Source organism: Impatiens glandulifera, chromosome 4, assembly GCF_907164915.1.
Source record: "Impatiens glandulifera chromosome 4, dImpGla2.1, whole genome shotgun sequence".
Classification (NCBI taxonomy): Eukaryota; Viridiplantae; Streptophyta; class Magnoliopsida; order Ericales; family Balsaminaceae; genus Impatiens; species Impatiens glandulifera.
The window spans coordinates 6,956,445-6,974,277 of NC_061865.1; the positions used below are offsets into that span (position 1 = coordinate 6,956,445).

Genomic DNA, 17,833 nt, shown 5'->3' on the forward strand with positions numbered 1-17,833 from the left:
ATCAATAATATCATTCTCGTCCATATCATTCTCGCTGATACGTATTCCTTCCTGATAATCAAAAAGAACAGAACATTTCATGTCGAGTATTCAAAAAACATAGAAAAGGTTGGGAAGAAAAGTAAAGGAGGTATAGATGACATTCAAAAACATACCATTTTATAATTTAGGAAGATGGATTGATATTATAATGAAGTCTCCGGCGAAGGAGAGGTCGATGGTAGACAATGTAGTATAACTCCGGCGAAGAAATGGTCGTACAGTAGAGAGAGAAGAGTACAAAGTTGTCTAGCTTAGCAGCATGGCTTGCTGCATGCAGCATTTAATGAAAAGGTGGCAGGTGTTAGGTGGCGGTGAGGTGACTTGTTAAAAAAATTATTTCATTTAAATAATTAAATGACAAAAATTATTATGAAATTAAATTAATAAATCAATCAATCAATCAGTAAGCGAAGATTTCTTCACATTATTATTTTGACAATTGTTTTACAAATATTATTTTGACAGTAGTTTTAAAAAATATTAATTATTTATCAAATTTATACTTCAAGTTATACAGTATTTCTTAATGTTTCAAGATTTAGTTAAATATAAGGCTGATGTTTAAAAAAAAAACAATTCGAAGAACAAAAAACATAATTCTGAAATCAAATATGACATTGAATTTTCAAGAATGCAAAATATTCAAATATTAAGTAACAAATTAAACCAACACATGTCTATTACAAAAACAAAGGCTGCAAATCACAAGCAGCAATGGATTCTAGCAAGCTTGTGTGAGGAACACCAAACACATCCAAATATGTCTTCAGAGGATTCTCTGCCTCAAATACCCAAACAAGTTCATTAACATCGTGCCGAGACTTGTCGTATACAACTATAGTTTTGTCGTCCTCGGGCTCGACAAATGGATTCTCCATTTCTTTAGTTGTACCTCCTCCAGCAATTACAAACCCCATAAGATCAAGTTTGTAAGCCGGGATGAATTCCCCTGCAAATATGAAGGTGTAACTGTCGAAGAGTTTGGGCAGCTGAAAGAAAATACAATACATTATTAGTAATCATGGACAATTGAATATCATATGGAGGAGTAGGAATAAGACAAAACTTACATTGTTCAAATACCGCATTCTGCCAGCTCTTGGACCGCCCACAGTCCCATGATTATCTCGCTGCACCTCGTATGGTTCCTCGTCCACGTAACAGTTAAATCTGATTGATGATTTTATCCCTGTATAAAAGCAATAGGTGTTTTTAGTTTCATATATGTGAAAATGAATATTGAGTTAACAGTAAAGGGTTAAGAATAACAGAGTCTCACAATCAATGGTAAGGACCCAACTCCCGTTCAATATGCCCTTCAATACTTTGATAGTGCGACCGCATCCACCATTAGAATCGGTGGATGCTATGACGTGGGTAACATCGTCTCGCCACCTCATTGACACCGTGGCACCACATGTGTTAGCATATTGTTGCATCAAGTGCTGTTTAAGAACAATCATAAATATTTCAGTTAAACAGGATGAAAACTTAAACAATATGGAAAAAAAAGGGAGAAATGTAACGAAGAGTACTATCTCTTCACTTGTTAATTGATTTGGGCATAAAATCCAGTCTTTGCCAAAGTTTTGGACGGATGCTGAGGCAGTTGCCTGCACGTGCATGAAAAAAAAAACGGTCTTTGTGAGTATGTACTAGGGTTTCAGGGAAATAATATCACAAAACACAACACTAGGTAAGTTTTCCTAAATAACATTGATTTACAGTCAAGGTGACATTTTGAGAGTAGGGTTTCCTAAAGATTAAAGAGACAACAACATCACATAACAGAATCTAGTGTAGTAGTTCCATAATCCTAAATATTAAAAGTTACTAGTCAGGAATACGTACCATTGTGGAGTCGTGAAGATGTGGATTCAGGTTCGGTCGACGGGGAGCCGGTTACGAATCGCCGTGAAAAGGAGGCAGGAAGAGAGAGAGATGAATCGGGCGGAAATGATAATAAAATAATCATATTAGGGGGTATATATATTCATGTAACCGGGGCGAACATGTCTTCTTTCGAAAAGCGACTATTCATTCCATGTAACATGACATAGGGACCAGGGGCGAATAAGTGTTCTCTCGAGAAGCGACTATTCAATCCATTTTACATGGAACATGGTCTAGGCGAACAAATGTTCTTTTCCACCGAAAAAATTTAAATAAATAAAAAAAAGTAATGAATTAATTGAAGCAAATATATCTTCGCTCATGAAGGTCTCCAGCCAAAAAAAATGAAATAAAAAAAATTATGAAAAAAAATATAGCCGGTAATTGAGGCGAAGATTTGTTCGGTTGCTGCATGTCATCTTCAATTAATTGAATTAATATTTAATAAACGGAAATATAAAATCCATGTCATTTTGGTCTTTACATAGACGGGGAAGTGTCTTTACATGGTAGTCAAGCGGTCTTCTCATGGGTGGGTAGGGGGGTTTTACATGATGTTTTTATTAGAATGAATTGAAGCAAATATATCTTCGCTCCAGAGAGTCTCGAGGCAAAAAAAATGAAATAAAAAAAGAAATAGGCAAAAAAAAATAGGCGGTAATTGAGGCGAAGATTTGTTCGGTTGCTGCATGTCATCTTCAATTAATTGAATTAATATTTAATAAACGGAAATATAAAATCCATGTCATTTTGGTCTTCACATAAACGGGTAAGTGTCTTTACATGGTAGGCAAGCGGTCTTTACATGGGTGGGTAGGGGGGTTTTACATGAGGTTTTTATTAAAATTAATTGAAGCAAATATATCTTCGCTCCAGAGAGTCTCGAGGCAAAAAAAATGAAATAAAAAAAAAATAGGAAAAAAAAACTAGCCGGTAATTGAGGCGAAGATTTGTTCGGTTGCTGCATGTCATCTTCAATTAATTGAATTAATATTTAATAAACGGAAATATAAAATCCATGTCATTTTGGTCTTCACATAAACGGGTAAGTGTCTTTACATGGTAGGCAAGCGGTCTTTACATGGGTGGGTAGGGGGGTTTTACATGAGGTTTTTATTAAAATTAATTGAAGCAAATATATCTTCGCTCCAGAGAGTCTCGAGGCAAAAAAAAATTAAATAAAAAAAGTATATAAAAATTCCTAGAAAATAAAAGATTGAATTACTTGAAGCGAATATTATATCGTTGCCTGTGTTATTTAATAAATTAAATTAATATTTAATAAACGTAAATATAATATGACTGTCAATTCGGTCTTTACATGGACGTGTAAGTGTATTTTCATGAACGGCAGGCGTTCTTCTCATGGGTGGGTATGCGGGGTTTACATGAGGGTCATGGCAACGGGCGTGTAGATCAGAGCGAAGATATCTTATCTGTTTATCATCTGAATATTATATTATTTCATGGCGTTAACGGGCGCTTCCGTTAACGGCGTCTTGTGTGAACCCGGGCCTAAACCCGGATTCCGGATTCTCCCTCCCTCCGTCTCCTGCCCAGATTGATTTATTATTAAAATAATAATGCTGCAATCTGATTGGTCCGCCACAGGGGAACACGGCAATCGGTAGCAGAAGATCTACATAAGACTCCTAATCCCTTTTTATAAAATCACTTTATTCTCGGAACAATCTAGTACTACATTTGATCTAATAAACAAGAATATTTTTACTCTAAATCAAACTTAACATAACACCTATATACAATACCCTTTCCAACTAAATAAAAAATTTGAAAATTTATTATCATCTAATTAATCTTCCTTAAGGCTCTTATCTCAAATGTTAGCATAATATGACCACCCCAAGAATTGGGTCTAAGATGATTAATTGGGTTATAATGTACAACCTAGAGTAGGATTAATACTTACCAAAAGAAAAAGAAAGAAGAAATGGATTTTTCAGGACAATGGAGATGAAGAGTTTTAAAGATTGAACCATACAAACCCCAAGACTCCAATTTATATATAAACACTTCTGAAAATTGCTCCAAATCTACAATATCTAAAAAAAACATTGAGCATTCTAAGCTCATCATATCGTTACAGTAACCAAAAAGATAAGACACCGAAATTTTATATCATATCGATAAAAACTAATGTTGTTCATTCCAAATATTCATTCAATCACACTATGCAAAAATCCTTCCATAACAAAATAACCATTCTTAAGGAAGATTATGTGAACGAAACAAGAGAGGATAAGTACAGCAAAAACCACTGCTCCAGCACTGCAAAAAAACAGTTGATTTTTTAAGGTAAGATTTGTAATAAAAATACAAACAATCAGAGAAGATAATAATTGAGAGGAGACAAACATTATGTTTGTTTTACCTTATCATATCAACCAATCAAATCACTTTGTCATTAGTTCATAGTATTTGATTAGCCAAATACATTAGCACAACCACTTTCTTAATTGAACTAGGCCTAATCAATTGTTTATTTCAATTTTGATTATACAAAATAATACTAATATTCATCTATCATTTTTTGTTCAATTGAAAAAAAAAAGTAAATATTTTTAATAGCAAGTAGTCAAGTAGCGAGGAACTCACAACAGAGAGTAACGGTCCTTGTTTGAACTTGTCGTGAAATGAGAATGTTATTGGTTGTGGGTTGTCTCCTGGTCCTCGAATGAATCCACTGGATTAGCAACAACAACAAAAAAACAATTATGTAATGTCTTGTTTAAATTAGTAAAATGTCCATATAAAGAGAATAACTTACATTAACGACGCAGAAATAAATGGAGTTCTCTTAACATCGTAAATGGCAATAAGACCCTTGTATATCTTGTTCACGTCTTTGTAAGACACAGCCAATCGCTCACCAGAAGCATCCCATGCGATTTTGTCAATACTGTCATTTAAAGGAGAAAATCAATAATCAGACCATTTCAAAATTGTAGTACAAACTGCATCAAACTTGACTCGTGTAGATTAAAACATATATCACCTATTACAACTTCCTCTTCAATTTAGATTATAACTTCATCAATATTCGTTATTCCAATTTTTTTGAAGTAATTTGAGTCTTTATAATAAAGTTAATAAACACCATCTTTTGCCATTCATGAGTCCTTGTTGGCCTAACACATACGAATGAGATTATGTTTGGAAACTAAATTAGTCAGATACATATTCAAAAGTTTAATGGATGTTTCTCATCTGGATTTTGTATACAAAAACAATAATTAAAAGTGTTTCCAAATGGGGCTATGTGTCAATCATGCTAAATATGAATTGCAATCAATGATCAAAATATTCTACAAATCAATTAAATTGTAAGTATAAGGCAAGACATGGTTTTAGATGATTTTGCTGTTTCAAAACAGTAATCTATTAGCGCTAAATATACAGCTCTTACACAATTAAACTTCTCAAGCATATTAACCATTACATAGAAACAGCAAATAAATGAAGATTAAATTACCTGTTTGTCAGGGTTTTAATATCCGGTAAATCAACAGGTAAAAGATGCGCATCTGAGACAAGTAAAAGTTGTATTAGAACAATAATTGGCTAAAATTACATGTAGCACAAAGACACAAGAAAGGATCAAGAATATATAGGAACAAATTCAAGAAAATCTGGACAATTTAGAAAAAACTATCTCAATAAAAAAAACTAGAAGGAAAATTCAAATCCATTTTACAACTCATAAATTTAACATGACAATTTGAAGCTAAGTGAAGTCCTAATAATCAAATTAATTAGACAAAAATTAACATAAAAGACGAAACACTAGATTATTGTGAAAACTTAGTACCTATATATACATTATATAATGATAAGTATAAACAAGTCTAGAACAAATATTGAAGTCCTAGGCAATCTAATCAAATCATTTTAGAAATATTCTCAAAAGATTTCAACATTTTTCTCAAACTCACAATTGGGTTGTCACCCAATCAAGAATCTGTTGGTGAAAAAAGTCTTTTCAACAGTAATGATAAACAAGGTAAAAAAAGGTAGATATATGGCCAAGATGAAATCCACCTTCATGAAATGATAAAGAAGTCTTTCCTTTAAAAAAAAATGGAGTAAAGAAACCCTCTTGAGCATTACAAGCCACAAGTCAATAAATGTCTGCATGCCTAGAATTTAGAAAAGGAGAGAATGCATACCTAGCAATGGAGGCTTGGAAGAAAAATGGATGGCACCTAAAGATGAGGACTCAGAAAAGGTAATAAGTATCATGCGTCCATCTGGATCCCATGTGCTTCCCTGATAAAATTTCCAACAACGAAATATAGTCATCAAATATGATAACTAAAGTTGTATTTGATCAAACTGTAAAACTGTAAATGAAGTGTTCTGAATACAGAATTTTAAAGGCGCCGGAAGATTCAGACAAGTGTCTGAAAATAAATGCTGAATAAACCAAATAAAATAGCTAAATTTGTGTTTTGAAAGGATGAAACACGCCAATTAGGAAAAAATTACTGAATTTTAAATACTTAATATGCAAGTTGATTCGATAAAATGTTAAACTAATGTCGGAAAAGTACTTAGAGACTATTTTATCCTTGTAGTGACGTAATTTAATTCATTTTCAAGAGTTAAAGTTATGTTTTGTATGCTCATACTATATACTACCGAGTTAAGTTATTAACTTACCGAATTAAGCTAGGCATCGTAGTTTAAATTGTTTTAGCTTAATTTGAGACTGGAACTTGTTTTAGGTGCAAAAATCAGGGACTTCTCCCTTCGTCAAGAAGTTGTAAGAGATTCAGGTCTCTTTGTAGAAAAATAAATTAAAAGGTAAAACCTGTTTTGATAAAGAAGATCACAAAGTGGAAAGGTGTTCTTTATTATTTATTATTTTATATTTGTTAATTGATTATACGGACTATTTTGCACCAGTGGCAAAGACGGTCACAATCAGGTTAGTATTAACTTTGGCAGCGACTAATTATTGGCATTTACATCAAGTAGATGTAAATAATGCATTTCTTCATGACTTTATTAATGAAAACATTTATATGACTCCACCAGAAGGATATAATCAGACTGAAAATGGAAAAGTTTGTAAACTTTTGAAAAGTTTGTAAAGACTTAAACAATCGTCTAGACAATGGAATGAGGAGTTTACTAATAAATTAATTTTTTTATAGCTTTAAACCATCTTCATATGATAATTGTCTATTTGTTCAACATAAAGGAAATAGTATTACTATTATAGTTATATATATGGATGATATGCTCATTAAAGGAAATGATTTGTTTGAAATTTCAAATATTAAAAAATTTCTTCATAAAAAAATTTCTATAAAAGATTTGAAAGAAGCTAAATTCTTTCTTGGCTTAGAAATAAATAAAAAAACAGGATGGAATTTATGTGAATCAACGCAAATATATCTTGGATATATTGCGTGAAACATGGCTTATTTCTTCTAAACCAGAAAGTTCACCAATGATGAAAGGAATCAAATTAAAGAAAAAGGAAATGATTTGTTAAAAGATCATGAGAAATTCAGAAGGCTCATCGGTCGACTTATATACCTTAACTTCACTAGACTGGATATTGCCTTTAGTGTCCAACAGTTGAGTCAATACATGCATCAACCGAATGTGTTACATTGGAATTCAGCATTAAGGGTTTTAAAATATCTTAAAGATAATATTTCGTTAGGACTTTATTATCCATACAAAGCTAACAAAATCATTGAGTGTTTTTCATATGCCGACTGGGCAAATTGCTTATATAGTCGCATGTCTTTGACAGGATTTTGCATAAAGCTGGGTGATTCAATTGTCTCATGGAAAACCAAAAAAACAAACAATTGTTTCAAAGTCAAGTGCTGAAGCAGAGTATCGCAGCTTAGCTTCTTCGGTATGTGAGCTTCTTTGGATTTCATATATCCTGGCTGATTTGAAAGAAAGTATTAAATTGCCAATTACAATGTGGTGTGATAATCAAGAAGCAATTCACATTACCCAAAATCCTATTTTTCATGAAAGAACAAAACATTTAAAAATTGATTGTCATATTATAAGGGATAAATTCAAGGAGGGTTTTATTGTACCAAGACACATTTATTCTCCACATCAGCTTGCTGATTTCTTTACAAATGCCCTTGATCCTAGTCGATTTCAAATGTTGTTGTCCAAGTTAAACCTCAAGGATGTTCACCTTGAAGGGGGAGTGTTAAATTTATGATTTATGTTTGCATAGGTATGCCTATGTTAGCATAGGTATGCCTATGTTATTGAGTATGTAATTTAATTATGTTTAACTATAATTTATACATTGATATTGTTGTGTTTGTTGCTAAGTTATAAAGAAAGATATTATGTAAATATTTAGTTTATACATTAGCTAAAAGAATAGGGACCAATATAATATTTGTGACATATATAAAAGGAAGGCATCCCCTTAGGATCTGTCACTTTTTGTTCATTCTAATTTTGTCCGAAACCTAATTTCTCTCTATCTTAGTTCTGGTTCTTCTTCTACTAAAATCTCTTCAAGATTTTACAATTATTCTTTTATTAAGATGAAAATTATTTTTACCATGGATGGTTGGAACTTTGACAAAAAAAAAACACCTCCTGAAGATTGAAGATGTGTTACGGTAAAGAATTGAATGTAAATGAGATAGACACAAGTCGTTTGATCTACATTGGAAAATCTAAAATTAAGAAATGTTGGTTCAATTATCTCGAAATTAAACAATCAGTACAAAAAATTGAAATAAATAAAACAGAACGATGACGAAGCAGCTTCAAGAACACTTATGCAAATAATAATGATTAAACTATTCCTCAAATTAAACCTAATACTCAAACAAACTCAAGAGTAGTCCTATGTAGAAACAATTATTTTGGACCAAATTGTCCATTAGGTTTACCCAAATAAACTTTTGAAAAATTAAAATGATTTCCTCCTCCCTTTTTCTTCTCATTTTTGGTCCTTTTATATAGAACTTCTTCATGGCCTCGTGATCCTAGTGCCCCAGAGGTCTTTTGACTTTTTCTCCCCACAGTTTGGTCCAGATCATATTTTCCCAAAGTAGACCTATATATGTCACACATGTTCAGGGGTTGAGCCAAGATTTGAAACCTATCCGGGCTAACTTTTTATTAAAAAAATTTATCCGGGCTAGTTTTATAGTTTGCTGTCACCAATGACTTTGAGCGACGGAAAATAACCAATAACGACGGTAATTTACCGTCATTATTGATAAAAATATATACAGGCAATCTAGGCCGGCTTGTACTTAGCTCCGCACCTGCCCATGTTTGCAGGAGAAAATCCATGCTTTAAGAGTGTTTTGACATTTTTGCTGTCCTCAAAGGGAGATAGAACTCCTTGGATGACAGTAAACAAGTCAAACAAATTAGAAGTTGGTTTCTTCCAGAAATGATAATTATATAATGGGTGGGTGAATCTTAAGATATAGTTAAATCCATATTGAATAGAAGTTCATTCCTAAGACAAGCTAGGTTTTGATTTTTAAATGATCGTTTAATTTAAATAAGAGTTTTTATAATTAACTAGCCTTTAGCTTAGCTTGTGCATTTACACGATTAATAATATAAAAAATCGTGAAAAAAAAATTACGAATAATATTTTTAATTTAATTTTTAACCGTTTTAAGTTTATGGGTGGGTCAACCCACAATCCGACCCAAGTATCCATTTACTCAACATCATTTTATATATATATATATATATATATATATATATATATATATATATATATATATATTTTAGTTAGTTAAAAAATTAAATTTATATTAATGTTAAAACGTCCCGCGTTCATCAAATTTGGTGTTGAATTTAAAATATAAAGTCTTAGTAGCATAGTTGGTAAAAGGTTGTACTTGTTTTTGTTAGGTTGCAAGTTCGAAACATACCTCTAGCATTTTTAATTTTATTTTTAACCGTTTTAAATTTAAAGGCGGGTCAACCCACAATATATTAAAACGTCCCGCGTTTATCAAATTTGTGTTGAATTTAAAATATAAAGTCTTTGTAGCTTAGTTGGTTAAAGAGTTGTACTTGTTTTGTTAGGTTGCAAGTTCGAAACATACTTCTAGCATTTTTAATTTTATTTTTAACCGTTTTAAATTTAAAGGCGGGTCAACTCACAATCCGACCCAAGTATCCAAATTAACCACAGCTCTCGACACGACAATCCGAACACTTTAAAAATTAAGCATCATTATATATATATATATAGATTAGCTAGTTTACAATATAATCAAGTCACATTTCAAAACATTGTTACTACAACAATGAGATTTCATAAGTTAAATCAAACATCAAATAAAAGAGTGACAAACATTAAATCTATGACATTTATATTAGTCTATATTATATTAATTAAGAGTATTTTGGTTCATTAATTTTAATGAATTAACTTGGAAGAGGTGATCAAATTGTTATGATACATATTCTCAAAGTAACTCATTTTTTTTTTTGGAATCATAAATAGGTTTACTGAAAAGAATTTACAATTCATGCCTTTGGAGCGTGTTTGATGATGATATTAGATGGTTTGATGAAATGATAAAGAATTTCAAATATATACTTATTCCACTCCCTTGTCTATTTATATTTATATATATTACACACCATTAATATTAATTTAATATTTGTATGTATTACAAGTGAATATGTAATATTATTTAAACTCTTTTTATTAGAGTACATTACATTGTGATATTAAAAAAGAATACTCAAAATGACATTTTGTATATAAAATAATTTTATATTTATTCTAAGATGTTATATATAGTTATTTGTAAATTTTTATTAATTTTACACATAATCCAATTAAGACTGACCATGGCAAATTTTTAGGTATGGGTAACCCAAACCAATCTGAATTCGTCCAAAAAAACCCACCTAAGGGACCCAAATTTTTTGGCCCTGAAAAGATGTATTATAATTAGGATAGGTTAAATAATAAATTTTAGTAAATACAAAATTATTATTTATAATATTTGTTATTATTAAATTATTTTAAATTAATATTATAAAAATATGAAAAATTATGTCTAAAATATTAAAATTATATTATTAAAAAATAAAATAGATTCTTTGGTTACCCAGAACCAAAATGGATAGGTTCCGAATAGTATTTATCCGAAATTGAAAATCAAACTAATTATCTGAGAATCGCTCCTCCGGGTACCCGTCGAAGCTCTTTAGCCATGCCTAGTAATGATGATGTATTTGAAACGTCGCATTAAATTTTAATAATTTTATTTTTTATTTTTATATATAGTCGGGTATCGGGGTTTGGGTTTCGCACATTCCCCATCTTGATCCCCTACCTGATCGGGTACCTTCTCCCATACCCCATGCCCGATTCCGACCTCGTACCCGATTTAAAATATCCGAATCCGACTATTGAGTATCCACAAGTATCAGGCATACGACTACTCATTGTTATCCCTAGTCTGAATATAGAATTTTAATGGTAGAGAAATTCATGTAAATGTGAAAATAAATGTTGAATACACAAATGTGACACGTTAAAAAAGTACTTAAAGACTATTTTATCGGTATTGATGTAATTTAATTCATTTTTATGAGTTGAATTATTTTTTGTATGCTTATCCTATACTACCGAGTTAAGTCATTAACTTACCTAATTAAGTTAAGTATTGTAGTTTAAATTTTTTTAGTTTAATTTGAGCTAAATTTAAATATAAAGAATTAAATATTTTTAAATATACTTATAATTGAACTTATTTTTAATAAATAATTATTTTTTTCGTTTAAGTGATAAATAATGTTATCAATGATAACACTGCCTACATCAACCAAGATAAACAGATCCTACATTGTTATTGTCAGCAGGAAGACCTAAAACTCTCTTAGTTCAAATTAAGGATGTTTATGCCCAATAACTAGTATCAAAAATATTTTTCTAAACTGATGCAAGAGAAAATTGTCCTAGTTTACTTTTAACATCATAATTATTTTTAAGAAAGGATAAAGAATCCTAAGAACTATGTTACATTTGAAATTATACAGTAATTAAGGGTAGAACATTTTTTAACCATTTGAGACTGGAACTTGAGATTATAAATATTAGAATAAAATCATAATTTTAATTTGTAATGTATTTATTATTTTAAATAAAATTATTATGTGAAAATATAAAATATGTTTTAAACACATTTATAAAATTATCGTATATAAAAACTTAATTGAGTTTATAAATAAAATATAAGCGATTATATTAATTTATATATATGGTTTGTATAAAATAATTTAACTGTTATTCAAAATAATATTCATAATTTTTACAGTATTGAAAAGTTTCAGTATATATTTAAATAACTAATATATTTTTTGAAAAATAATATATTTTTAATAATTGTAATTAAATATTTTTCTAATATTTATTTATTGTATATATGATTAATTAATGTAATTTTATTTATATTAAGAAACTAAATTTATGTTTTACATATAATTTTGAGATTATAAATAATTTATAAAAATAAAATTTATATTATTTTTTAATAATTTTCATTTTATTAGATAAAATAATTTAATAAACTTTGTTAATTTTATAAATTTATAATAATATTTATAATTTTAGGTAAAAATATTATAAATACATGACTATTAATTTTATTTTTTATTCTTTTAATTAATCATATTATTTAATATAATTAAATTAATGAAAATATTTACTTATTTAATATTTTTTCCAAATATATATATATATATATATATATATATATATATATATATAATTAGAGTATTTTTAATATTATAAGATTAATAAATTACAAATAATTTTTAATTTTTCTTCCATATCATTTTAATTAATATTCATAAATTTAATTTTTTTAATCAATATGTTTTTCAATAAAAGTTATTTAAAATAGAATTAAATTATTTATAATATAATTAATTTATTTTTACTTAAATAAAATTATATTTATATTATAATTTATCTTTTAATATTCAAAATTATAAAAAATAGAATCTCATCAGGGATCTCTGACTCACACTTCAATCTACCAAAATATTCAAAATTATAAAAAATATTTAATATATTTTTAAAAATATAATATATTTTTAATAATTGTAAAAAATATTTGAAAAAATATTTATTTATTTTTATAAAATATTATTCAATATTTTAAATATATATGATTAATTAATGTAATTTTATTTATATTAAGAAAATAAATGTTTTTTTTATATAAAACTATAAATAATTTATAAAAATAAAATTTATATTATTTTTTAATAATTTTCATTTTACTGTTATTTTTTATTTAATAATAGTTTTTATTATATATTTAGAATTATGTTTTAATTTTTATTAAAAATAAAATATTAGATAAATTAATTCAATAAACTTTATTTTATTTTATAAATTTATAATAATATTTATAATTTGAAGTAAACATATTATAAATACATAAATATTAATCTCCTCTTATTTTATTAATTAATAATTTTACTTAATATAAGTAAAATAATAAAAATATTTACTTATATAATTGAAATATTTTTAATATTATAAAATTAATAAATTACAAATAATTTTTAATTTTTCAATTTCCATACCGGTTAATTAATTATTCATAAATTTTTAGTCAATAAGTTTTACAGTAAAAATAAAAGTAAAAGTTATTTCAAATATAATTAAATTTTAAAGATATTATATTTAAATTAAATTAATATATTTTTTCTCTAATATTATCAAATTTCAAACTTCCAATTCACTATTTTGTTTTTATAATAATATATAATATGTTATTTTTAACTTCTTAAATATATATTAATAAAATTATAGATTTTATATTTAAAATCAATTTTTAATATTAAAAATTAAATAAAAATATATTATAATAATTAAAAGCCTATTTAATTAATTTTTCAAAAATAATAAAAAATATAACTCATTATCTTACATTAACAAATATAAAATAATAATAGTAATACAAATCAAAACAAAAAAATAAAATTATTATATTAATAAAATAATAAAATAATAATAAATAATAATAGTAATAAAAAAGATAAAGTAAAAAAATAATTATTATAATAATAAAAATAAAATTATAATAATAGTTTATGAGTTCTTTGAATGATAAGTAATAATGTAAAAATAATTTAATATAATAATATTGTTTATTTTTGGATTGTGCATGGCTGATGCTGCTCATGCCAAATGAGAAAGTTAACTTACATTGATCCTAATCGAAGCTATAGATCTCCAATTTGAGCATATAAACTACCAAAAGAACAACAATGAACCTAACTATAATCTTAAACAAGCCAAAACTGATCGTTTATTGTGTATCATCCCAAAAACACGTTTGAACTGAAAAACATAGCTCATATTCGGACCATATGCAACTAAGACTTCACCAAGGATATACGGAGATTTGGTTCACCATTCAAATCGTGCTACCTATCAAAATTACCACAAGAAGTAGGGCTACAATATTGAAGAAGTTCCCGTTCCAAGATTTAACTTCTATCGACCCATAATTTCCCACGAAGCAGGGTACCTTTGTTTGCAGCCATATTCTTCTCTCTTGTTGTTTAGTTTGATTTGTTTCTAGACTTCAATAGTTGATAGTGCAGTTTTCATTTGAGAGTGATTTGCGGTGTTGGTGTGATTGCGTCGCTGCTAAAATTGATTAATTGAACTTTGGACAAGAGTGCCAGGATGATGAGCTCCGACATGATAAGAAACGGTGATTTCCATGATAGTGATAAATTTTAAACAATTAATCATTGAAATCGTAATTGATTAGATAATTGTGAATGATTCTCTTACGATGAATTTAGTTGTTGAGGTAAGAATTATGTACGGTGGATATGCTAATTAGATTAGGAATCATGTAAAGAACTTGACCATGCATTTGGTTTAGGATTTGATTTGTGAAGGAATATATTAAGATGCATAGTATTTATGTATGTGACAATACATTGAAATTCATTTACCTAAATGTCCAATGGAAAAAAATCAATAAAAATTGTTTTAGCATGAGTTGACATGATATATCTCCCCTTGCATAAGAATTACCTCATGAATTAAAATTAAACCGAGGTTTGGTTGGTTTGATTTATCTCAAGTGATTTCTCAATTTAAATGCAATAAATATTTTTAGAAAGATTTGAAAAAAATATATAATGATTATAAATAATTTTGATGGTGTAAAAGTTCAAATTAAAAAAAAAAATAATAAATTTGATGGATTTGTTCTTATTTATATTGGGAATTCCCTATTTATATTATTATATAATGTGATGGATTTGTTCAATGATAGGGGGAGCGAAACATTTGCAGCGAATATGACAGCGAAAACATTTGAAGCGAATGTGACAGCGAAGGAAGTGGAGTGCTGAATAGACAAATTGACTCAGTATATATTTATTTTTCTCTTTATTTTCATTAATAATTTTCCCTCACTTCTCACTACTTACCTTTTCTCTCTATATTAATTACGACTCATTCAATAAAAAATCAATCATTATTATTAAAAAACATTTAATAATTATTCTCTTTAATTTTTATTATCATAAATATGTTTTTTTTTTAAATTATTGCACATATATGATTATTATACACATTTTAATTATTTCTCTCAATAATTTATTTTTTTTATTGAAAAAAATTAAATTTATTTTCTTTTTATTGAAAAAAATAAAAATTATTTTCAATAATAAAAATTACTCAAATTAAAATAAATAATAATTAATTATGTTATATTTAATTAAAAATATTTAATTGAGTTAATTTACTATTTTATATTAATAAATTACACAATCTAATTAAAGTACTAAAAAAACATGATCCAAAATATAAAATAAACTTACCAAAAAAACGTCCAAAATGTATTATAACATCTACTTTTACAAAATCAAACAATATAATCGATATAAATTGTCTTTAATCATCTCATCGCAATAGTAGTTTTCACTAGCTTCTATCGTGAAATTAGACAAATTAGAAACAATATATAATTTAGAATAAAAATAATATAATTTAATACTAAAACATAATTGTCTAAAACATAATAAATCAAACATTTTCTTCACAATTTGTTCAATAACATATTGTTTTCTCTTTGTGGGTGGACTACATGGCTCTCGTATTTTAGTGGAGAGTGTATTATTTTTACACTAGATATTGTCACTTCTTTAAACTTTTCAACAATTAAGAGTTTAAAAAAGAGAATTAATCAGTTGAGTAAAATGATTAATAATTTATTATTATTAATAATAATATATATTATTAAATTAATAGATAATATAATTAATTAATTGAATTTTAAAAAAATATGTTTATGATAATAAAAATTAAAGAGATTAATTATTAAGTATTTTTTAATAATAAAAATTAATTTTTTTATTGAATGCGTCTTAATTAATAATTAATACAGAGAGAAAAGGTAAATAGTGAGAAGTGAGAGAAAATTATTAATAAAAATAAAAAGAAAAATAAATATATACTTAGTCACAGCTTGTCTATTCAGCATTCCACGTTAGCTGACGCTGCAAATGTTTCGCTCCCCCTATCATTTTATATTAAGAATAAATATTTATTTTATAAAATTTATATTTTCAATTAATTGTTTTTATAAAAATGTATTTATTTTCCTTAAAAATAAAAGATAATATATTTAATATACATTTATTTTTTATTATAAAAATTTTATAATAATATTTAGTATATTTGATTTAAAAAATATTTAAGAATTAAAATTATAAAAAATTATTAATTTTTTATATAAATTTATTAAAAACTTTCCATATACATTTTAATTTATAAATATAATTCTCATTATAATATATTATTATTTAAAATATATAGATATTTTTTTCTAATTTATTATAATAGTTTTATACTATTAAAAATTATTATACATTTTAATGTTTTAATATAATTAATAATTATTTTTAATAAAATTAATAATTCTATTTATAATACATTATTATTTAATATATTAAAAATTTTTTCTTCTTTATTAGAATAAATTGATAATATTATTAAGGAAAATAAAATAAAATTATATTTTTAAATATTATTTAGTGTTTTAGTAGTTATTTTAAATAAATGTATTATAAATAAAATTATATATATATATATATATTAGAAATTTTAATTTATAAAAAGATTTAAAATAAAATCTTTGTTTAAAAATATTTTATTCTAAATTATAGTTAATTTTAATAATTATATAGAGTTATATATATATATATATATGTATAAATTAAAATTATTAACTTTATTAGAAATATAAAAATAAAATCATAATTTCAATATATTTATTATATTTATTATTTTAAATAAAATCAGTGAAAATATAAAATATGTTTCTAAACAAGTGAATTTTAATATAATATTGATATCCTAGGGATTGTTATATTCTAGATGTAATATTGAAGATTTTCTAAATATCATAGAGGTTGAATTTTTTGATAATTTTTAATTAGTTCAGTAAAAATTTATTTTTTAATAAATTAGAATAATAATGACTATAAATAAATAACAAATAGTCATTCATCATCTTTGATCTGTTTCTACTAAAAAGGAGAGGAACAATGTAATTGAGTAAGTTGGGTTGTTCTTAAAAAAAGAGTCAAAATTGGTCTCAACTTAAGGTAGTTTACTTCTCTATCATGTATTGAGAAAGCGAGAATTTCCAAATTCTCGACCATTTCAATCTAAATTATTTTGTTTTAAATTTGACCATAAGCTCTCTTTGTCATGATTCTCGGAATTTTTTCCTTACTCCCTTACTTGTGGATCTTACTTTTGGATGCAGTCTCGAAATTAAGATTTGTCTATATTATATTATTAAGAGTATTTTGGTTCATTAGAAGAGGTGATCAAATT

At 26.4% G+C, this 17,833-nt stretch overlaps 1 protein-coding gene across 1 annotated transcript; it reads right to left on the bottom strand.

The window, feature by feature from the left end:
* Positions 1-3,993: 3,993 nt before the first annotated feature.
* On the bottom strand, positions 3,994-6,255 carry LOC124934579 (aladin-like). Its single transcript, XM_047475108.1, has 5 exons — positions 6,123-6,255; positions 5,429-5,480; positions 4,724-4,855; positions 4,552-4,639; positions 3,994-4,224 (listed from the first exon to the last, which is right to left on the bottom strand). Exons 1-5 carry the CDS (start codon positions 6,253-6,255, stop codon positions 4,162-4,164), a joined length of 468 nt encoding a protein of 155 aa, XP_047331064.1. The 3' UTR covers positions 3,994-4,161.
* Between the last annotated feature and the right edge of the window lie 11,578 nt (positions 6,256-17,833).

Coding starts and splice junctions, on each gene's coding strand:
- LOC124934579 (XM_047475108.1), bottom strand. CDS start 6,255: ATGACTATATTTCGTTGTTGGAAATTTTATCAGGGAAGCACATGGGAT. Junction 4,856..5,428: donor ATTAAAACCCTGACAAACAG/GTAATTTAATCT, acceptor TTTAAATGACAG/TATTGACAAAATCGCATGGG. Junction 4,225..4,551: donor AAGGACCGTTACTCTCTGTT/GTGAGTTCCTCG, acceptor GTTTTTTTGCAG/TGCTGGAGCAGTGGTTTTTG.